Raw genomic sequence first — 24404 nt, forward strand, 5'->3', positions numbered from 1 at the left:
TATCACTAAAAATGCTGAAAAATTGCCAATGGCAGGGAATATGTTGCCATGAGATTGTTTATCAGTCTCACAGAAGCAGCGATTTGTTTCGAGATAAGTAAAATTTTAGTTTCATTTCCCAAGGGTGTCACAAGCATTTAAGTTTAATCACAGGCATCGAAGCTGCGGATGCTTGAGCATCCACAGTAACTTGAGACAGGTTGGAGCACCCAGAACTGATTCAGAAATCAAAATTTCCTACATAATGCACCCACAGGCTGGAAACACCATTGAGTTTAGCAATGCATTAGAGCAGTGATTCTCTGTGAGAATCGTTGCTCTAATGCATAGTTTCCCAACCTTTTTCGTCCCATCCCCCTTCAGAATTTTTTTTCTCCCATGACCCTCAATGCAATTTTAGCCCATAGGATCCTATGTTATACCCATAGCTTCTACCGCTCCCAAAACATCATATTGCTCCCAAGGAGGCATTAACGCCCACACATTGCAAATTACTGCTCTAATATATTGTAATGCTGGAAAGTTTTGGTCAAGGAGGGGTCCTGTTAGATATCTTGAGAATAAAAATTTATCGAAAGCGGTAATTAGACTGGTTCTCGAAAACATGATTCCTAGGGTGCCACAACATGTTTAAAAATTTTCCAAGGTTCCGCAAACTTTAAAAAGTTTAGGAATCCCTGCCTTAGAGTCAGCTATTATTTGTCTTCTTTTTTTTTTTGTAAGTGGTCAACTGGTATAAATTTCTTTACAAAATGGCCTATTTCGAGGGCTACATCAAGAAATTTGTTATAGACTGGGTTCAACTTAGATTAGGCTTCGTTCATGATCGCAGTACAACTTGTTAAGCCTCAAATATTTTGTAGATTCAAGATAATACAGAGTGGGTATATACATAAAATACAAGTAATCATGCCACATAACATGGCTCATATTTTTTGAATACAAATCATAATCAGAATGGGACGGCTTCAAATTATGGAATGGAATTTGTACGCCAGAGAATAAGTACGCAAGAATATGAATTGGGAAAAGTACGACATAGTTTTAAAGATACAAAATTAAAATATTGAGTGTTTATGAATATTAAAATCATAACAATAACCTAAATTTGCAATACTCAAATACAGCAAGAAACAAAGAAAATTATAAGACCTCTACATTGAAAACATCAATATCGATAGAAATTTCTCTAACAAAGATATAATGTAAAACTTACACAGTGTGTAAAAAGCACTGCAATGATATACAACCTCTCGCATGACTTTGGTTAACTCTCACATAATTATGGAAAAAAATCTGAAAAAGTTTTTTTTTCTTTATCACAATTATAGATGAGGAAAACATTTACAAAAAAACAGCGGTAATATGCTGCCACAAGCCTTTAAACATGCAAAAGTATTCAATAAGACGATTTCACTGAGACTCCCTCAAATCATAAAACTCGAAAGCATGACAAACTGCTTTCCTTTAAGGGCTTACTTCTTCGATCATATGGCAGCTCCGTTTCTATGCTCTTCCTGAAGTGAAGTTCTTCTTTTCACTGCTTCAGGAGGATGTGGCCTCGTGACACCACCAAACGTGGCAGTGGCTTTCCACTTCTCGCCATGATCCAGCTTATCCGGTAAAAACTGTTCCGTCACAAAAGTCCCATCGTTTATTCCTCCCAAGTTATCCAAGCTGACTGTGCTGTTCGCGAACAAAGGGCTCTGCTCTATGATGTCCTTGTGGAGCTCAACCTGAGCAGCTAAATCTGCCAGGCTAGAGGACATGCTGGCACACTGACTCTGTGGCATACTTTTAGGCTTCGTACTACAGTTCGCTCTTAGATCTTCCGTGCTGCATGAGAAAGAACAGATTTATAAAAACATTTTAAAAAAAAAGAATATTTTCGTAAGTGATGATACAAAGAAACAGTGATATCCTGATAAAAGATATCAAATTTAATCAAATCTAGCACGAACTCCCACACACACACATGGACATACAACATTCATGATGCATGAAAAAAATTCTATTGATTTATGTCGTAATGCAATGATGGTTTCTTTGACGGTCTCACCTGTGGTGTCGACTAGATGGAAGGCTATTACACTGTCTCTGTGGCATATATTTATCTCGCTGTAAGCTTCTATGCAATTCAATTTCTTGACAAGCTATACCTAATAATGCAATACTGATCCAAAGCTTTGCACTTCCAAGGCTGAAAATACAAATTTCCATAGATTAATAAACCTTGGCTATACAGTAGAGTCTCAAAATAACCTGAGGCCAACGGGACCACATAGGGAATTACTAAAAACTCAGATTATCCAAAAGAAATAGAAAAATACTTTGAGTGGAGAGGTGGGGTACCTTACTCCTTGTTTTGCCCTTAATTCATTACACAACTGCCCATGGACTATATACAAGACCCATGGATTCAGCAGGCTGACAGAAGCTCCAGGCCTGGGAACCAGATATGAATGTTTTTTTATGTACTATAAATTTATTATAGGGGACATTCTGGCATGGAGACCCTGTCTAAGGATCAAGAACTCCTAACTGGAATTATTCGTTTTATGGAAAAAATGATATAAAAATAAAACCAAACAAAACTAGTTGCAAAAAAACAGAGGTTTTGAAAAAAATTCCAGCACCTTGGAAACTTGAAGTTTTCAGATTCAAATTATCAAGACTCTACTGTGATTAGTTTTTCAAAAAATAAAAATGTCACATACATAATAAAAAATTTTGTGTCTGAAATGAAATTTTTTAATTTAAAACAATGGATGTATGGTGAACAGGACCATAGTGTGCCTTCAAGGGAGCCCCAGGGCAGACATGAAAGGTTTATGCCAAATCAAGAAAACAATTTTGTGGGGCACCAGTTGCCCTAGCATAGTTACAGGCCTGCTTGTGAATCATTCTATACCGCCAAAATATTGATAGATATTAATAACATAAATCTAGAAAATGAATCAAATATAAATTGTAATTATTTTATTTTTTAAAGAAATAAATATTCACATAAATTAAAATTTTTTAACATAAGTTACAATTCTGAAATATACTTTTTCAAATGAATCGACAGTTTTTCAAAAAAAATCTTTTCTCAAAAAAAAATACAAAGAGCGCATCTACAGAAAGTTGGGAAAAGGTTCTCGTGTGAACTTTTGCCTCCAGTTCCATGAGAGAAAAGGAAATATTGTAAACATTATACTCGCACTCCTGCATGATCGTCAAATCGCTATTGTGTCGCTGTTCATGCAAAATGTCATACATCAAAAGCCTAAATTTTTTTTTATGCCGCTAAAAGCTTCTTCACATGCATTCCACTGTTCTGTAAAAATGTCATAATACATTTTTACAGCTGCAGGGCTCAGACTCAAAAAATTAGAAAAATTAGGATAATGGGGGAGGAGGGGGAGTACATCCTAAGAGATCATAATCATAGATTTATGAGAAAAAAAATTATTTAAAAAAATTTAAATTACATTTTTTCTTTTCATAGTACTATTTCAGTATCCTATGAAGTTGACTTTCGAGCCAAAGCAAAATGGCAGAAATGACTTGGTAACGAAAGTGATTTCAGGCCAAAACTGCATACAAGAAACCACAGATAATTATTTTCTGTCTCTCCTCACAATATACTGTATATTGCATTATTTTTTTCGAGGAATCTTACAAAGTCCAGTCTGTAAACTCTTTTTCTGGATGCATAGCCAATTATGAAGGCGTACGGTTTTTTAAAGAATGACGCTCGTTTGAGACAACTTCCACAAGCACAGTGCAAAATGTGTAAATTAAAAGGTCTGATGTAAATAAGTCAAGGTGAACTGGATGTTCTTACTGCATTGTCCATCCTTTTTTAAAGGGGGTTTGTTTACATTTTACTGTTCAATTTTACTGTTCAACACTAGTTTTTGACAAATGAAGCATTTTCATTTCTAGCTCTATGCAGAGCTTTGTGAGCATTGTTTATGCCTCTGTATGTCCTAAAAAATACATGTGACAATTGAATGCTATTGGGAAGAATCAGTCACAAAACCTAGAATAGGCCTACGTAGATAGCTGCCCTACGTGTGGGCATATTTGCCCTACGTGGTGGGCATATTTAGTGCAGTGAACACAGCATAATAGCCCGAAAAGTATGAACTTTATCATAAACACAAAATTATTGTGTCTATCCATATAGAATTTTCTATTGACTACTCAAAACATTGACACAAAATGAGTTTTTGAACCCTCAAACTGAAGAAAAGAAAAAATTAATGAACCAAATGGACCACATACAAAAACCCTAAATAACCTGAGGAAAATGATACGATTTCTGCTTTAGCAGAATCATTAACTGCAATATATTACATTTGTATTCTTTGGCAATATTTCGATGATTCCTTTTTCATTTAAAAAAAATTACACAAATTTTGACGACAAAATTTGGTGGAAAGTAGGACATTTTACCAAAAAGTAGGAAAAGTCGAAGTCCTGCAGCTATCTATTGGTTAGAAACATATGGCATATTTACAGAACATGGAAACACATGTGAAGAAGCTTTTAGTAGCATAAAAAAATTTACTTATGACACATGACATTTTGCATTAACAGAGACAATTGGTTTCAAGTGGCCTCAACAAATGGTAGTCACAGGGTAGGGGAAAAATCTGAGCTGAGGGAAAATGCTAGTAAAACATGTCTTAACATCACCCCTCAGATGCGCCCCATCCCTTAACAAACAATAATTTGCCTTTCATAATAAAAAATATGCATTTCAAACCTATGATTAACAGTCACCCCATTTTTACAGCTGAACTTTATCTGATGATGGGGAGAAAGGGGGTGTTATTGTATAATCGCTCCTTAATGTTGTTTCTGTAGTACTGCACATAATAACTGTATAGATGATGCTCCATCACATTGAACCAACTGGTTCCGGTTGTCTGTGTGTGTGTGCGTGAATATATTTTTCTATCCCTGAATAAATAGTCCTACATTGGTCGTTGTCTCATGCATATCTATCTGAACAGGGAGGGCGTTCCAGGTGTGTCCAGTAAACAGTGAACCACCTTCAGCTGTAAATGTAACAGTTTGTGGTCTTGCATTGTCGTGGAAAAGAATGGCACAAGGAACCTAACGTCTCATGAGTTTGTGTAACAATCAACATCAATTATGCCTGACTTATTAGGAGGTCCTAGTGCATTGCTTGGCCTAATTGAAATTGTCCAAGCCTATTGATGGCAAATGAATTTTATTGTTGAAATACTGCATGCTTATCAGTTGTCTCATGTATCTATAGCTTCCAGGGCCGGATGATGGATTTCGCAAACTGCACGACTGCAGAAGGTGCCAACTGAAGGGGGAGATTTTTTAGGGCACCAACTGAAGAGAAAGGGCGATTTTTATCACCATATTAGCAATATTATTTGCTTACACTTGGAAAATGTTCAGAACTGGCCCGATAGCTTCTACTATTCATTTTCACCCCCAAAGGGTGATATCACATACTTTGGGAAATACTGATATAAAGTATTCACTTGACTGATTGTGATCTGTACACAAGTGTGCAAATCAAATATTATTCACAAATTCCTTTCATGTCTATAGTTAGCCAACACGTAAATATTAGGACATGGTCAGCTTCGGAGTCTGAAAACTTCACAATGAGTCCCAGGTTTCAGTCATTGGTTGTAATGTATTCACATATAAAAGAAACATTCACACATTACATATTTACATGTTCATGCATACATACTAATAAATTAAAATAGAAATTCTAAGAACTCACCACAAATAAACAAGAAAGAGGGCAATGTACCCAAAAAGTCCCTCAAATGGCACTGATCCTACCACAACTCTTAGAACAAGAGCTGCGAGTGGCAAGGGAATGAAACCCATTCTTCGTGATATCAAATCAGAATGATCAGAAAATGCCTGCAAGAAAGTTGAAAAAAAAACGATCAAAACTTTACAAAAACCTTATATCCCTCAGTCCCTAAAATATTTTGCTATAATAATAAGAATATTGTTGCAACAACTCACATTTTTCAATTTGCAGCTTGCTAAATCATATGCCAGACTGACTCTATAATCCCTATACACCTATAAATATACATCAATGAGTTGAAAAGCAGTACAAGGAAAAATAATATGAGAACACAGATCATGGAAATTTTCATCTAGTATGACTGAAGCATTCGTGGTTAATCCAAATTAATGAAAATCACCTAATTCAATGATTGGTATTTACAGAGGCAGGGTGTCTAAGCATCTGCAGCAGAACCATTTTTGTATTTCTTCCCTCGAAAGCATTACTTGAGTTCACAGGCTCAGCTGGTAAAACTATTTTACCAACACTGGGATTCTGCACCTTCAGAGCTATGCTGAGATTTTTGGTCTTTAAAGAGTTCCAGAATTCTTCCCCCCCCCCCAATTCCTTTATAAAGACATTCCTGGAGCTTTATAACATTCTGATGGGTAGTCAAGGCTGTGGACAGTTCAAAACACAGCCAAATTCAATTTTAGCTTTGAAATTGGATGTTCTATTAGATGGTTGTTATATCAAAAGGACAACAAATAGGTTGCTTATATGGAAAATTATGGGACTATACCAGTGAGTGTGAGAGCATGGTCACTATAATGGGTGTCAACTGTATTATAGACACCTTTGTTCTAACCTATTGATGTTGGCTTTTTTTAAGAAAAAAAGATCTTGAGAAAAGGCAGGTTTCTTGCCCAACAGGCCTTTTAGTTGCTTATCAATGTGCCAAGTATAGTTTATTTTGTCATTTTACCACATTAACACATACAAAGAAAAAGAAAACCTATTCACCTCGAAAGATATTTCATTGAATCTTGTAACAAAAGCATGTTTTGTCCAATCCACAAGGATCTCCGCCCCAATAACACCAACACAATATGGAAAGAGGATCACAAATTGCTCTGAAAATTTATTAAAAAAAAAAGACATCAAAACTCACGCGACTTTAATTCACATCCAATAAAAATACAAATTTTGAAATAGCAGAAAAGCATTTTCCAAACTTGCAAACACAGTCAAGCCTTGCAAATACAAAACTGCATAATGCTGAATACCACTTCATTAAAATTTTGTGTTTGTAATACCTATTGAAGTAAAAGATTATTCAAATTCACTATAACAAAATTTTTAGTAAATACAAAGTAATTGCATCGACTCTCCTTTGTGTTTCCATGTTAAACAGATTCAACTACAATATAGACTTTTTTTGTGCCTATAAAAAAGTTGTGTTTCTTGTACCAACTGATCCCATGAAAAAAAATTTTAAATATTAAAAAAAATGCAAGGCTATATGTCAGGACTAAAAAAAATCACAGGCGTCAGGTCGCCATGACGACTCAACAGTTCTGATTGGCACCTATTCTTTTTATGTTTGATAACTGAATTGAATGAAGTCTTAGGACCACAAAATTTTCTGCAATTATGTCAGCCTGTCTGTTAGTATGGAAATGGGTACCTAAGTCCCGTAGAAGTCAAAGAATACACTATTTTCGATAAATTTTGTGAGGGGGGGGGGGAGAATACTTGATGCCTATGAAATTCTGCTGAAGCCAAAATATTTATGCAATTCATCAAGCCCTGCTATACATGCAAGAGCACCATGGTAATGGTCTCTAAACAACTGTGAGACAAGTGTCAGGATCTAATGGTTAGATTCCAGAAATTAACTAAAAAAAAGAAATATTTTTCTCTCAAACTTGAGCCAGATACAGAGATAAATGATACTCCAACAAAATGTCCCCAAAGACAGAAGCATATTTTGCTATGTAAACACAACATTTCTATTCAAAATTGAATTACTCCGGCACTACCACTAAACCACACATGCACCTCGTCCATATTCCTCTGCGGAACTTCGAATTGGTACATGTTGGGATGTGCGTGTCCATATTGTGAACCTAATGTAAAGTTGTTTCTGTGTAATGCTTGTTAAATGTAGAACTACCACCTGCCTTAATTTTTCTAACTATGAGTGAAGTGTAATGATTGAAGATTTTACCACTGCTCTCTGTGGCGAGACTTTTTAATGGACTTTTTAATCTGGTCGCATTCGTGCCGCGAAGTTGGAAACCACAACCTCCAGCAGAGAAAAATAATTTTGACACAATTTAATCAGCAGTAAACAGTCCTGGTGATATGGCCAGAGTAAGTCTATTGTTACGGACTTTTGACGATAGATGGCGCGATTTGTTTGATAGAAATATAGATGACACCGGTTTCGGTCTAAGCGCAGAGACATGCGATTGGCGGAGAACTGGCAGGGCGTGTAGAGAAAAATCTAGAAAGTCCCGCCCCTCCATACGGTAGCGCCGCCGACTAGGAAACTGTGAAATAGAATTTTGTGGAATGTTCTTTTTCTCGAAGTTTCTATCCGGGTTATAAATACCGTGGCACTCGCAAGATGGCAGACTGAGAGAGGCTAGACAGGCTCATAGAGGCACAAGGAGATTCAGTCAGATGCATTTAAACTTTGCAAGAAAGTTGTTAGCTCTCTGATTAGGCTGTAAATACGTGTAAATTGCTGTTCTGTAAATAAATCTGTGTTGGTCCGTCGAACCGCTTCTTGTTTTGCAATCTCGAAGTCTTGTGGAAAATTATCCGCAACACTATGGTAAAGAAAGACGAAGCTATACATGTATGCGAGAGGCTTACCATAATTCCAACTATATTCCTTCATGGTCTGGATGATCACTATGAAAAGAAGTATTAAGTAATGAAATCTCTCGCGGACATCACTGCAGGCCATTTGGAAAAGGTTGTTTTTCTCAAACTTCTTGAAAACCATACTTTTGAGCTCTACGAACTAAAAATTAATAAAAAAAGAAAGTCATCAGAATCATTGTAAGCAAAAGATTAGTTGATTAACAGTTATCGTGACTGAATAAATATAAATGTTCAATGTTTCATTACAGAGGTTCTACTGTATTTTGAATTGTTTTATGTGACATAAAATATTTGAATGGACCACACTGGTCTGAAACCACAGTTTCTATAGCAATGTGCAAATCCATTCTATTCAGGTCGGTATTCATTCCGTGTCAGAGTTGCCATATAGAAATCCCATTGGCTGGCACCTGGGTCAGTCGGCAACTCTGAAATATGGCAGCAAAAGCTCTACCAAATCAAATTCATTCAAAAGCTCTATTGTGCATGGAGGGCTCATGTGGGAGTCTGCAACACAAAGTCCCTTTGGCTGGCATCTAGGCAAACCAGCAAATCTGAAATATAGCAGCAAAAATTCGACCAAGTGCTAAGGGCTCAACTGGGAGCTCGCAAAATAATAATTTTGGCCAGCAAAAGCTCAACAGAGCACTGAGGGCAAAACTGGGAACCTGCAATACAAAGTCCCTTTGCAGCGTCTTAACAGCATCATGAGCCCCGAGCCAATTCCTGAGGTCCTACCTTGTTAATTCTGGAAACTTTCAGGCGGTCTCATTTTCATGAGGGTCCCCTCTTCTCGAGGCTCCCGGGCCATGCCCGGGTGGGCTGCATTAAGACGGCACTGTCCCTTTGGCAGGTAGATGGACCGATCGGCAACATGAAGACATGGGTGAAAAAACACAACCATGAAGAATGTCACATCTGTTCTCCGAGAGCGTTTTTGTAAATTTATTGCTATTTGTACATTTTTTTAATGTGTTTTATTGTTGTGCATGTAACACATTGGTAATTTATACATGCATAATAAAGCACCAGACACCGTCCAGCCTGACATCTGGGCAATCGCTAGGATTGACAATTGTCGATAGAGCCTGGGCAGTTTACGAAATGAAATGCCATACAGATGAGTTACCTGATGAGCATAGACGTGCTCAAGACTGAGAAAAGTTTAAAAAACGTATACAGTAATATTAATCCCCCATACATAAGAGAGAATGTGAGTATCATACACAATAGATGAGGAAACAGCTTGATACTCTACAATTTAGTACTTAAACATACAAAAAATTCCCATAACACATGAATTTGTGGCAATATAAAAGTCATTAATAGTGATTCTTCCAATGTATCAAACAAGAATAAGAATAGAAATGAGAAAGTTCAGTGAAAAATAAAACGATCTGGTTATAACGAAAAGCCACTTACATTGTTCGACAACATGATGGTGAGTAATGCTTTATTTTGTGAATTAATGGCCACATTCAGTGTTGTTGCTTGGAGAAGTACAATTATGGCATGAGCGACTGAATAATAAGTGAGTCAAGAAAGAAACACAACTAACAACAAACAGTTTAACATACACTAACAGCTAATTTATCTTAATTGAAGGGGAACGAAAGTATTCAGATTATCTATGCATGAGTGGCTTTACATCAAAGATGGGCATCTGTTCAAAAAAAAAAAAAAAAATCAAAATTGAGTTAACATTGGTTTCCTATAGGATTTTTCTCACTCTTTTGAATGCTGAAATCTGTTTCTATGAATAACGGATGCAAAAGCAAGTTATTTCTGGCTTAAAAAAAAATCACCAGTGAATAATTCAATGCAAGTTGCACAACAGAACATTGTTTTTTTTAACAACCTACTGAAGGTTGCCAATGTCTGTCTTTGATGTGAAGCCATGCACGTGTAAAATAACATGTCCTGACTGACTGATTCACTCATTAATCATTGGCAAGCCAAAACCGCTGAAGCTATAAATGTGAAATTTGATCAGTAGTTTTATTTCATGATGTAAAGGCTCACTAAAACGGATTTTCAAAACTCAACCCCTAGGGGAGGAATTCAAAGGTTATATAGAGAAATCATGCCAAGCTAAACCCACTGAAGCCGCAAATATACAATCTGGTCAGTATTTTTATTTTATAATGTAGAGACCCAATAAGAAGGGATATTTCAAAATTCAACTCCTGGGGAGGGTTCATAAGTTATATAGAGCAATCATAATAGAACCAAAATCGCTGAAGCTAAAAATGTGAAATTTAGCAGTTTTATTTTATAATTTAAAGACTCACTAAAGAAGGAATTTCTAATTTCAGCCTCAAAGGGGGTCATAAGGTGGTTGAAAAGTTATATGGGGTAAAGTTAATCGTCACCGAGCCAAAACTGATGAAGCTATAAATATGAAATTTGGTTTCAGCATTATATTTTATAATGTGAAGGCTCACTAAGAGATGGAATTTCTGAAAATTCAACCCCAAAGGACGTGTCATGCGGAATTCAAATGTTATGTGGGGGAATTCATTGTCAAGTAATTTTCAGATTACCAAATTCACACAATCGTAACCACGGGTAAACAGAGTTTCTAGAACCTGAAGTGAATAGGAACAGGTTTAACTGAGATTACCAAAAAAAAAACCTGAATTACTTGAAAAACAGATGTTTAATTTTACTGTTAGCTTAGTATGATCTATGTTAAAATGTTTCTCACTGATAGTTTTGCAATTGATCTAACGTAGTGTTTTCCAAAATGTGCAATATAGCTTCTTTAGTAGAATCTAAAGATACAACATTGGATCCTACACAGGCGTCCCATACTGGGGTGCACTTTTCCTTAAAATGGGTGTAGACCAGAGATTGCGACTCAAAAAGGTAGAAGATTTGTTCTTTACTGTATAATTCAAAGAAGAAGGAAAAACCTTTGTAAGGATTAGATTTCTTCAACAGGGGGGGGGGGGAGAGAAAGAAAATATACATAATTCCATAATTTGCAACACATAAAAGGATACACACATATGCTACACTAAGTACAATGTGAGGAATTAGGCCGATGTGCTCTCTTTTCCTTCCCCGAGGTTCAGTAGCTGTCCAGTATAACGCATCAAGAATATCTTGACCAAACGATGAGAAAAGTTTGTCAGCCACCTAAATGATAGAAATAATGGGGGGGGGGGGGGTTTGCTAATACACCAGAATATACCTACAGAATACTGAGAATAATGGACACTTTAAAAGCGAAGATTCATACCTCTAGCATGTTGAACATGATGTAAAGCTTTATGACAGATTGACTTTTTACAATATGATACATCATGGACGTGTCGATATAAGTCATCATGAAGCTAACTGAGATCACAATACTGCCTTTTAGAAGATCACATATTTCTGCTGGTTGTAAGAGACGAGAGCTGACCCTTTGAGAGCTGAAAAGTGTTCTGCAGAAAAATTTAATATTTAAAAAATATAAATATCAAAGTTTGGTTGCAAGAAATACTGAGGCTGTGTGCAACCCCTTATTATAATTACTCACACATGAATTCAACAATACCCACTGAAAATGCAGTCATCTCTCCGTATTCATGGGAGTTATGTTCCAGGGGTGATAGCAAATACAAAAAAATCTGTGAATACCCAAAGCCCTAAAATTTTGTTCTTTAGACATCTCATTTTTACAACATTTGCTACGTGTGGAAGAAGGGGGAGGGGGGGTTCAGTGGTTCTAAGCGATGCTTTCTGAAAGAGCAATGTAATACAGTAAAACCTGTCTTCAACGGAATCGCAAGGGACCGAGATTTTTTTGTTTAACACAGGTTTCCGATTAATAGAGGTTCAATTGACAATGTACAAAACTATGTAACGATCTCATATGTAATTGAAGTACAGTATAATAAAAATAAATCACTTGAAAGTAAACTAATTAATTTAAATATACATAAAATAAAGTAATGTACATTATTTACTCTATAATTACTAAATATTTCCTTCGGATTTCACAGCATCTGTATGAAACTTCATCCACACTGCTCTTCATTCGAAATGACTACATTTACTTTTTACTACATTTAATTTTTTTTTTGCTTTCTATGAAATTTTTAATGAGGGTGTCAATATCTGTCATGTCAGGTTCAGTTTGTACATTGTCATCTATATTATGTAATTCTCAGCATCAGGGCTGTAACTAGGATTTTTGTGTGTGGTGGGAGCAGCATGACTTCACTGCCCAACTGCTGTAAAACTTGATGATTTTCCCATGTAAAATCTGCCACCTCCTAAATTTTGCCCCTCTCTCGCTCCCCTCTAATTCCGGCCCTGCTCAGCACTTGCGATCACAGAAAGCAGTTTGCATACAATTTTGAGAGTCATTGTATGTCATTTGGAAATCTAACCATTACACTGATTTCTCCAAAGAAAATCCTGTTTTACCGAAAAATTTTGTTGCAATTTCAGAAAGCAACTGTTTCACTACATGTGGCTTTTCAAAAACCATAGCATCAAATACGGTAACTGTTTTTACAAATCTAAGAGTGAGTGAAGTAGAACTCGCATTGGTAAGCAGTCATTGCATTAAAAATTTAGATAGAAGAACTAATATTTTGTATGACCTTTGGTCAATTGGTCATGAAATAGTCGAAGTGTTTGTGTGAAATTTTCCATTAAAGGGTAAAATTTTTCTTCCCATTTTCACGCAAGACAGGTTACATTTTAATCCAGGTTTTTTAATTTGTATTTTGGCATTGAAATCATGGGAACCACGATTATTTTCTGTCAAAGACAGGTTTCCGCTCAATCCAGATTTCGTTGAACAAAGGTTTTACTGTATTTGTTAGTCGTTTCTTCTGAATTACAGTTAATTTGTAGAGTATTATACTATATACTATAGTAACAAAGCCTCTGCTACCAATTTTTATACATGTGAAATGCGTACCACAGAGGGGTCTATTTCATGGAAATCGTTCATTGCTGATTGAAGCTTCTGCTATGTTGTAATTCTCAATCTTGATCATCTTCATAAGATATTGCTTCAGTTTGAGAAGCAGTTAGCTCGATTAATCCCTCATCTGTCAATTTCTGAATTATTGTTAATTAATTCTTTAATTTATTTTAATTCCCATCAGTGAACCTTTTTCCATTATTGTCACTTATTCTTTTCATCAACACCACACGCATACCTTTTTATTGCAGATTAAATAATGATGGTTACAGTGTACAAGTTACGCAATACATAACTTGCATATCTTTTTATTGCATCTACAGAAAAACATCTTCAACATGAGAGACGTGCGGATCCAGGGCAATATAGTAGCAGATGTAACGACATCAATAGCTGATGAAATTTTAAGAACTTATTTCTTGATATATATTTGACTGTAGACTCATTGATGCTATAGTAGTGGGAAACCACAGCAATGAAGTTAACCTTTGTCAATATTTCTAATTTTCCTTGCAAGTTTTTCAAATTTAGAAGCATTTAAATAACAGTATTATAGAAGCATTTAAATAAAAGTATTATAGAAGCATTTAAATAACAGTATTATAGAAGCATTTAAATAACAGTATTATAGAAGCATTTAAATAACAGTATTATAGAAGCATTTAAAAATAACAGTATTATAGAAGCATTTTTAGAAGCACCAGAAAAATCTTTAAGAGGGATTTTTAAATGCTTATTTAACATGTGCAACTTATATTTTGTTCTGATATAAGAATTGATGCTGCAACAATGTTTTCCGGGAAACTGGGGGGAAAAAGTGTGAACATGAAATCCACGAATATAGAGGGCTGACTGTTTAACTCAAAATTACTTACAAAGCAACTAGTCTCATAGATCTGCTGATTAGAAACCACAGAGAGAGGGCAGACCTCAATGGAAGAAATGTAAAAAGGAACAAGAAGGCATCAACGCATTGGAAAAACCCATACAAGATAAACTGGAACAAAAATGAAAATAAAAACATTACGATGTTAATTGCCACTTGACATAAAAATTGCATCAATAAAATGACAGCTTGAAGTCAAGAAACTGATGCCACAATTTTTCAAAATAAATCTAACTTTTTCTATTTCTCTGGGAATCTTGAAGAATATATAGAATTTCTTTCTTCTTTCTGTATAACGCTGCTCGTCATTTTCCAGCAAATATCCCCTTCGTATTTCTCCATATAAGTAATCCCGCAGCGATACACCTGAAAAAAAGATTTGGAATCAGAATGCCAAATCACAATTCCACACTTGAAAATGACTATTATAGCAAATACATAAGTATGACACTTTATTAATATTTACAATGATAGCCAAAAGATGAACACTTTTTTGAAGATATCAGGGAACTAAAATGGTGATATAGTTGGAACTGCAGTTAGGTGGAGATCCAAAGGAGCGCGAAAGGGGCGATCACCCCTCTTCAATAGATGAATAATATGGGAAAGAAATGGTTTGATGTGCGAGTTTCAAAGAATGTTTCGTATTTTACTGAACAATTTTTGAAACTTACACAATTATTCACCACCCTAATGCATTCTCCTGGATCTGCACCTGACTGCAGTAGACCCAACAGTTATTATAATGATGGTGGAATTTCTCTTAATAGAAATCTGAACAAACTTGAAAAGTGTTTGATAGAGCCTACTGAAGTCTATGGAGATTTCTACAATTTTATCTCAATTAATCTACAGAAATTGCAGCTGAACATTGGCCAAAAGCATTTAATCTATTTTGTCCTATAAATGATTATATTGCAGATGATCTTGTCAAGAAAAATATTTTAGAATAAACGATCTTTTGATAGAAAATATAAAATTCAAATTAAGGCACAACATCAAAGATTGGCAAATCAAAAAAAAAGTTTTAGGCGCCAGCTAAATTGTAAACCAAACACTTTTTTTCTCAAGAAAAGCAATCCGTAATAATCTTATTAGACTTGGTGATCCAGGACTTGATAATTTTCCCCTGTATGTCAATATAAATTCTGTAAATTTGTTGTTGTTGTGAATGGACAGTCTGAATGGACTCACTTGGAGAAACTTCTCGCTTTTTCTCCTTCTCGGGCTACCTATGAGGGAATAGATACCTATTGAGGGAAATGAGCGTGATGTCACTCTCCGCTATTCATACAAAGTACTAAAGCCTGAGATTTGTTGAGGCCTGCATAACAGCACTACCTCATTAAGATGCGTTAGATGATGCTGAAGTGATTCTTTGCTTTCTACAAACATAGGAGGAAGCAGAACATTTAACGACTAAACTGAAGCTTTTTTTTTTACCCCTTTGGGTGCCACTGTCGAGATTCTGCTGCACCTAGAAAACTTAACTTCCTGTCATAGGCTATGAAATAAATTCCATAATTTCCTTCCATTTCACAAAATAATTCAAATGATATAGTAACAAAACTCTGAATGGACTCACTTGGAGAAACTTCTCGCTTTTTCTCCTTCTCGGGATCAGCATTATTAACTTCCGTTGTAAGATGCTCTTCAGCTGGTTCAATGATGACAGGTGGTAGAGTTATTTCCATTTCTCCAGCTGTAAAGGTAATTTATTTTGTTAATATAATATATTACATCAATTAGTTTAGGAGGAATTAGAATTTAGCAGAGCCGACAATTTTTTTAGAGGACTTATTTGAATTTTTTTTCGTGATACTATTGATTTGATAGTGTTTACGCATATTAGGGATTAATTTTAAAAGCATGAATAAAACATAGTAGAAAATATTTTTAACATGGCATTGGGTCCATAGAAATCTCACACAATGAGATCCTTGGTTGATAGAAATGACACCCAAAAATGTTAGAAATAAATCTCTGCTGATCACATGAAGGTCAAATTTATAGACAAACAAATAATCCATCGCAGGCTAGGCTGCTTCAGTGAAACGTATACATGATCAGCTTATCTTGGTAGATTTAGGTTTTGCTACACCGGAAATGATTGTAAATGTTTCTCTGTGCACTCTGAATTAGCTTTTGGGTCTTCCAGTAATAAATTATTGTGTTTTTGCATATTATAACCATTCAAATAAATCCGCTTTTGACCAATTGTTCTCTCCACCTAACGATGGACCAACAGGAAAATTGTGCAAAGTACTTCAGAAACACACATTATAGGCTGTTTGACATTAAAATCGATAGGCACTTCAATTATAAGTCGTCCAGTTGCAAAATTTGTTAAGCGCCAACCAGATTTTTTTATAGAAAGCGAAAAAAAACTTTTGTAGAGGATATTTTTTGAGTTGACACTAGTTAAAATGTTAATGGTATGTCATTAAAATTTTAAATTTCAAACGGTAAGCTCAAAAAATACCCTATATATACAAAAGTTTCTTTTTCACTTTCTGTAAAAAAAATCTGGTTGGAAATCAACGGATTCTGTAACTGGACGACTCAATTGTGGTATGGCTATGGTGATCTGTGATGTTCAGCATTTATCATCATTCCATACGGAGAATTACTAATTATGTAGCAAGAACATAGAAAAGATATATAGACTCACATGGTAATATATCTGCTTTATTTTCAGTTTCAACAATCTTGCTTTCTTCCACTTCCTGTGGCTCTTCTTCAGTTTTGACAGCGAAAACATTTATACTAGCTGGTTTACTCGAATCAGAAAATTTATCCTTTATGTTCATCATCTCTGTATTAGAACTAACATCTACAAAAAAAAAAATACCTCATTAACACACATACATACCTCATTTCACACTTGCTCCTCATTAACACATGCAGGGCTTGAACTGAAGAGTAACACGGCAAAAACTTTTAAAACAAGAAATATTGAAATATAGGCATTTGGGAAATATGGCATTTGGAAATCTTAGGAAATATGACTTTTTTAAAAAACAATGTAATGGTTTACATCAGTGCATACTTCACGACTACTACAGAATGTCTATAGTTCCTTCGGATTTCTATCATAGAGTACAGAATTATGGTGAATCGTGAAAAACTACAGAAGTCTGTTTTTCCAAAGGCATTTGTTTTTGATTGGAAGTTTCTCTGAATTCTATTATCCTATCAAATACCAAATGATGTCACGCAAAGACTGCATCTCCAAAATTTAAACATAGAGCTGAATTTGAAATGAAGTGAAGTAACCTTGTTGTTCATAGTCATTCTAAATGTTTACTTCCTTTCTTTGTTCAGCTGCCCACAAATCCGCAAGTTGAATCCCCAGGTGAACCCCAGGAATACCTATAGCGAAAATGTTTAATTGCTAAATTGAAAAAAAACTAAGTTTGTTAATTTATCAAATTTCTTCATAAGATTTTTTATGGATAAGTTTCTACAGAGAAAATTGAAAAGGGATGACGACGATAAAGCAGTGTTAGTGTCCTGTTCCAAAAACCGAAGAACTTCCAATTTGATTTCATGAGGAATATTCAAGGTAAACAGGCCAAATTTTAAACAAAAGGCTATTTTAAATGTTCGTCAGAGCTGAGTAAATATCTGATATAGTCGAGTTTAAGAAAATTTAAATGAATTTTTAAAATGGTAATAAGGAAAAAACCTGGGGGGGGGGGGGATCACCCTCCCATTACCACTACGAAAAGGCTTGGTCCCAAGGTTAGCATGTACACATCAGCAATTTATAAGAAAATCTGTGCTGCGACTTCTAGCAGTGTAACTGTGAGCTTTTGATATTGATCTGTACCTTTTCAGTACTTTAAAGTGGTTTTTTTAGAAGTGGCACATCTTTTAAATTAACATTAGAAGATAGTTTGGTGGCTTCACCAATGCCATTCTTTTTTTAATTGCTATGCAAGATTGTCAGTCTTCCAAGGATATTTTTCCAAGTGACCAAATGTATTATACTTGACCCTGGATCAATCTATAGATATTTAGGCAAGAACGTAACCCTGATTTCCACATGGGCAAGCAAAGAATTAGCGCAGGGCTCCTAAATTTAAGCAGTATGTTCTTACTAACCAAATATCTTTGATCCTAATCCTTAGGTGACCCATAATGCCAGCTTTGCCCAAGCACCCCCTCCTCCCTTCAAATAAAAGTTCGGCTCTGGCTAGTCAGATATAGGTCATCCTCCATACAGATAGTGTAGAGGGGCCACAAACATTTTTCCTTTATTAGGTGTTTACTTTACTACCAAACCTTACTCCCTCTCACTAGAATGCAAAATGCCTAACTCCAGCCAAGTGTAATACTGTCCCACTGCGACTGATACAATGTAATGGGAACCAGGGTTGCTCAAGCACCTATATTTATTTGTGGCATGAATCTGAGCATCCTCAGAATATATTCCGAAATTGCATATGAAGCTCAAGGGAAGCACCTGCAGGTTCAAAATACTTCTGATGCCTCTGGACTTCTTATATGATTACCATGTTTCATTAGCATCAACATTAAAGAACAAATTGGAAGGTTATGCATAGCAATAAATAGGAAGCACTGACAAAGCCTCTGAACTGTCCTCTAATGGTTGTCAGTGGACCCCAAACTGTACCCAAGTGATCATATCCATTAAGATGGCCCTGGGTCAATCTTGTTTTCTAGGCCAGAACATAAGTGATTTATGCTTGAACAAGTGAAGAATTAGATCAGGGCCACCAAATTTAAGAAATACATATTCACTAACCAACTAGGCCTAAACATCTTTGACCCTAATCGTTAAAGGCCTGTTGCTCCTGTTTCGATCAGGGACACTTTCAAGTCACATTTCTGCTAGGACCCTGTCAGCTTGCTCAGCTGTGGGTCTCATGCACACAGATATTATAGTTGGAAAACAAAAATGTTCCCCGAACTCAGCCCCGTGAAACTATTAGAACTAAAAATAGCTCCCTCCCCTCCTATTTTAAAAAACTCTGTGTATAAACCAATTTCTTGCATTATTCCAATGTTTATTCCAAAAAAAATCTCTCGTATAGGTATAAACACAGAGATTAGGTTTGTTTATGATGTAAACACTCACCATCATCACATGGAGGATCTGACCTTTCGACCTGTTGTAGGTGTTTTGCATCAACATTAAAGAATGGTTAAGAGGCTTTACCAATCCCATCCTTTTCAACTGAAAGGCAAGATTGTTAGAAAGCCCCAGGCTGCGCTCAAGTGACCATATCCAATTAGGATGACCCTGGGTCAATCTCTGGCTATCTAGGCTAGAAGTTGAGCTTGATTTCTACATGGGTAAGTGAAGAGTTAGATCAGGGCCCCGAAATTTAAGCAATAAATATTCATTAACCAACTAAACATCTTTGACCCTAATTGTTGAGGGCCCCTTACTGTTGCTTCGATCAGGACCACCTTCAAGTCACATTTGGACACTGGCTGAGACCATGTCAGCTTTCCCAGCTGCAGGCCATGCATACAGATACCATAGATGGCCCACAAAAATGTTTCTCGCACTGGGCTGACAAAATTTTTGACCCCGGTCTCGTGAAACAACTAGAACAAAAACTAGGCCTCCACCCTACTTTAAATAACTGCGTTAACTAATAAATTTATTACATAATTTCAGCGTTTATTTAAAAGAAAAATACCTCTCACATAGATATTGACAGAGATTAGGTTTGTTTATAACGTAAACACTCACCATCATCACATGGAGGATCTGACCTTTCGACCTGTTGTAGGTCTTTTGCATCAACATTAAAGGATGGTTAAGAGGCTTTTCCAATGCCATCCTTTTCAATTGAAAGGCAAGATTGTTGGAAAGTCCCAGGCTGCGCCCAAGTGACCATATCCAATTAGGATGACCCTGGGTCAATCTCTGGCTATCTAGGCAAGATTGTTAGAAAGCCCCAGGCTGCGCTCAAGTGACCATATCCAATTAGGATGACCCTGGGTCAATCTCTGGCTATCTAGGCTAGAAGTTGAGCTTGATTTCTACATGGGTAAGTGAAGAGTTAGATCAGGGCCCCGAAATTTAAGCAATAAATATTCATTAACCAACTAAACATCTTTGACCCTAATTGTTGAGGGCCCCTTACTGTTGCTTCGATCAGGACCACCTTCAAGTCACATTTGGACACTGGCTGAGACCATGTCAGCTTTCCCAGCTGCAGGCCATGCATACAGATACCATAGATGGCCCACAAAAATGTTTCTCGCACTGGGCCGACAAAATTTTTGACCCCGGTCTCGTGAAACAACTAGAACAAAAACTAGGCCTCCACCCTACTTTAAATAACTGCGTTAACTAATAAATTTATTACATAATTTCAGCGTTTATTTAAAAGAAAAATACCTCTCACATAGATATTGACAGAGATTAGGTTTGTTTATAACGTAAACACTCACCATCATCACATGGAGGATCTGACCTTTCGACCTGTTGTAGGTCTTTTGCATCAACATTAAAGGATGGTTAAGAGGCTTTTCCAATGCCATCCTTTTCAATTGAAAGGCAAGATTGTTAGAAAGCCCCAGGCTGCGCCCAAGTGACCATATCCAATTAGGATGACCCTGGGTCAATCTCTGGCTATCTAGGCTAGAAGTTGAGCTTGATTTCTACATGGGTAAGTGAAGAGTTAGATCAGGGCCCCCGAATTTAAGCAATAAATATTCATTAACCAACTAAACATCTTTGACCCTAATTGTTGAGGGGCCCCTTACTGTTGCTTCGATCAGGACCACCTTCAAGTCACATTTGGACACTGGCTGAGACCATGTCAGCTTTCCCAGCTGTAGGCCATGCATACAGACACCATAGATGGCCCACAAAAATGTTTCTCGCACTGGACCCACAAAATTTTTGACCCCGGCCCCGTGAAACAACTAGAACAAAAACTAGGCCTCCATCCTACTTTAAATAACTGCGTTAACTAATAAATTTATTACATAATTTCAGCGTTCATTTGAAAGAAAAATGTCTCTCACACATAGATATTGACAGAGATTAGGTTTGTTTATGATATTTTTAGGACGTAAACACTCACCATCGTCACATGGAGGATCCGACCTTTCGACCTGTTGTACGTCTTTAGCGTCGACATTAGAGGACGGTTCAGAGGTTTTACCAACGCCATCCTCTTCACTTAATTTCTCTTTAGCAGTAGAGGCTGACAGGGGAGAGGTATTAGTCACTAAATTGCCCTTAATTTCCTCCTCTTCTTTTTTAGTTTGCTGTAGCTCAGTTTCCTCCATGATCATCACATTGCCAGGAGGAAGCAAACGATAAGCATGATTAGTAGTGGTTGTTAATCGAGTAAGTGATTCTGATTAAAAATAAATAAATTCACAATCAAAAATTATCTTAAAAATCAAAAATAGATATAAATTCAAATTAAAAATCATTTCATCCATAAATTAACTATAAATCATCATGAAATTTCGTGGATGCAGACGACATGTGATCAATTTGTTTCTCCAGGAGAGTATCACTTTCACCGCCGGAAGTTGTTAATACAGGTGGCGGAAGTGAAATAACTAAGACACGCCCATTCAGGTTTTAAATCACGCAATTTTTAATCTTTTTATGATATTTTTTAGATTTAATTTCATCATTTTATCTAGTTTCGTGGATTGTTTTCTGTTTCGTCGAGTTTCTATCTCGGAAATATTCCCAAGACATTGCCGTGTGAGGCTGCCAGTCCTATCGTCTGCTGTGCCCTGAGGGTAATATTTGTAAACAACCACATGTTGATATAACAAATGTGTCAGCTTCCCAGATAACAGAAGTGTCAATCACGTTGCTCCATTCCCATTGTTGAAAGAAGAGATCAGCTCGTCTATTGTTGAGAACTATTGTCGTGATTGTCGAGTGTCGCATGTATCCCTCAAGATGGCGAATAAAATCAAACTTCCTCCATGTGATGTCGTTGAAAAATGGACTCAGGAAAAAGTTATTAAATGGTTGAAAAAGGTAAGTGGATTTATGGCTGCATTTTATTTAAATGATATTCTTTGTGAAATTTGATGCGGCTACTGGGGCATGGCCCCTAAATTTTTCAGTTTGAGGCTCTCCGGGCCTCTGGAGTAAATAAAAAGATTTGATCGAACAGGGCTTCCAGGCCAGGGTTTTTCATAGCGAACCCCTCCCAGACTTAATTGATAGCACAAAATATATATTTATTTATTTATTTATACTGAGCCCCAGGCAGTGCTGTCTGAACACATAGGCCTACCCGGGCCTGGCCAGAAATCTCAAGCCTCACAAAATAAGATCTGGCCTCACAAGATAAGAACGCCTCACAAAAATAAGATCTGGTTAAATTTCCCAGAGTAAGCATGTAAATTTGCCTGGCGGAGTCTCAGAAAAGTCACTTGGCCCGGAAGTCCATGACGCTTTTAAGACTAAGACGCCCCCCCCCCCAGGTGACTTAGACCCAGGATGGCATGGGGGGGGGGGGTGATCATAGCTGCAACAGAAATTGCCTTTTTTCTTGCATGAAGATGTTTTTGTCGGAAAAGATCAATTTTTACATAAGTAAATTTTATATATTATTTTACATTGATGTTAACAGGGCTTCCCAGGCAGCACTGTGTTAATTAAGAACATCTTGTGCATGACCCTTCATATCGTGGAGCAGGACTCCTAGATTTGGATCTCTGGCAGGGCCCCTAGGTGGGATTTTTCAAGGGCCCTCCCTCAATAGTGCATTTATTGCATGAAAAAACAAAAAAATAATGATGATTCTAGGCCCCCAGGGTTAGAGCATTGTAAGCCCTGTGAGGGCAATAATCCTAAGCAAAGTGATTTTGCTGAGGCTCCCCACCTTGCTAGAAATGCCTGCCTAACAATTCACATGCTTTAAGGCTGGTATCAAATGGTGTCACTCCCTACCCCAGGAATATTTTTAGAATACCCTGTTTTTAATTTTTTACTTAGTTTTACTTCAGGGCCTCTTATGCTTGTGTTTTTGTGCCCCCCCCCCCGCCCCTCCATGCAAAGAATTCACATTGCCTCCCTATGAAGATTTTGTATCTTATTTTTCTTTATCATTGCTATGGTCTCCTAGTTTTCCTTAGTTCCTTATCATCATTATTAACAGGGCCGTCTCGAAAGCATCATGGACCCCTGGGCCAAGTGATTTTTCTGAGACCCTGTGCCGTGCTCGGGTGGACCCAGGGGTTAAAATGATATTGCCTTCTATTATTCAGTTATAATGATTAGGCTGGGATCTTATGTAGAGATCTTTGCCCCCAGGCCTAGAATGTACATTTCAAAAAACCCAATAAAATGGATAAAATCATTCTTCCCTGGGCTATGCCTTGTCATATTTTCTCATGTTGTCCTACAGGCCATAATTATATTTGTATTACAGTGAAACCTCTCTTTTGCATACATGGCAGGGAAAAAAATTCATCTGTAAAAGGGGGGGGGTGGTCCGTTATCAGACGGGGGTCTGTACAGTTGTATTCACTGTAATAATAAATGTTTGTTCATCTGTCTTTTAATTATTTTATGCAAAATCAGTGCAGTCTTAACTCATGGGCCCGTTCCGGCATGGCTCAAGTGCAGAAGGAGAATGAAGAAGAAATAGTTAACAGGCATTAATTCATAACGTTCTTTTAGAGACCATAGCAGAGAATCACTAGACCCTTCTTTTCATTTCGGCTGCCCAAAGCAGATATAAACGGGATAACACCTATCATGATAATGGGATCTGGTTGCCATTTTCGAGAGTAAGTATGAAAATTGATAGGCAGATTCTGCTAACCAAGTAGAGGTGGTCAGAAATATCACTTGTCCTTGTCCCAGGCACTCACAAGGCTGTTAAGACAACCCTGTACATAATCAATCGATGGCTTCTACGAAGGTGGAGCTCACAGGG

General features: G+C 36.7%; 2 protein-coding genes across 3 annotated transcripts in view; one reads left to right on the forward strand and one right to left on the reverse strand.

Moving 5' to 3' along the window:
- Positions 1-718: 718 nt before the first annotated feature.
- On the reverse strand, positions 719-22021 carry LOC149083904 (transmembrane anterior posterior transformation protein 1 homolog). Its single transcript, XM_089234275.1, has 14 exons — positions 21567-22021; positions 17165-17326; positions 16079-16195; positions 14729-14859; positions 14483-14604; positions 11925-12111; positions 11686-11821; positions 10103-10200; positions 8669-8819; positions 6809-6918; positions 6019-6078; positions 5765-5910; positions 2060-2200; positions 719-1836 (listed from the first exon to the last, which is right to left on the reverse strand). Exons 1-14 carry the CDS (start codon positions 21778-21780, stop codon positions 1488-1490), a joined length of 2124 nt encoding a protein of 707 aa, XP_089090401.1. The 5' UTR covers positions 21781-22021; the 3' UTR covers positions 719-1487.
- The window catches only part of LOC149083905 (uncharacterized), a 73442-nt gene continuing 71043 nt past the window's right edge, over positions 22006-24404 (forward strand). For both annotated transcript variants that reach the window (XM_089234276.1, XM_089234277.1), the window contains exon 1: positions 22006-22492. In XM_089234276.1, the coding sequence (XP_089090402.1) occupies positions 22412-22492 (81 nt within the window). In that variant the 5' untranslated portion in view covers positions 22006-22411. The remainder of the gene's footprint in view (positions 22493-24404) is intronic.

Source organism: Pholcus phalangioides, unplaced genomic scaffold (assembly GCF_987345545.1).
Source record: "Pholcus phalangioides strain wild (caught in Gottingen) unplaced genomic scaffold, Ppha-v1.0 ptg000008l_1, whole genome shotgun sequence".
In the NCBI taxonomy this organism is placed as follows: domain Eukaryota; kingdom Metazoa; phylum Arthropoda; class Arachnida; order Araneae; family Pholcidae; genus Pholcus; species Pholcus phalangioides.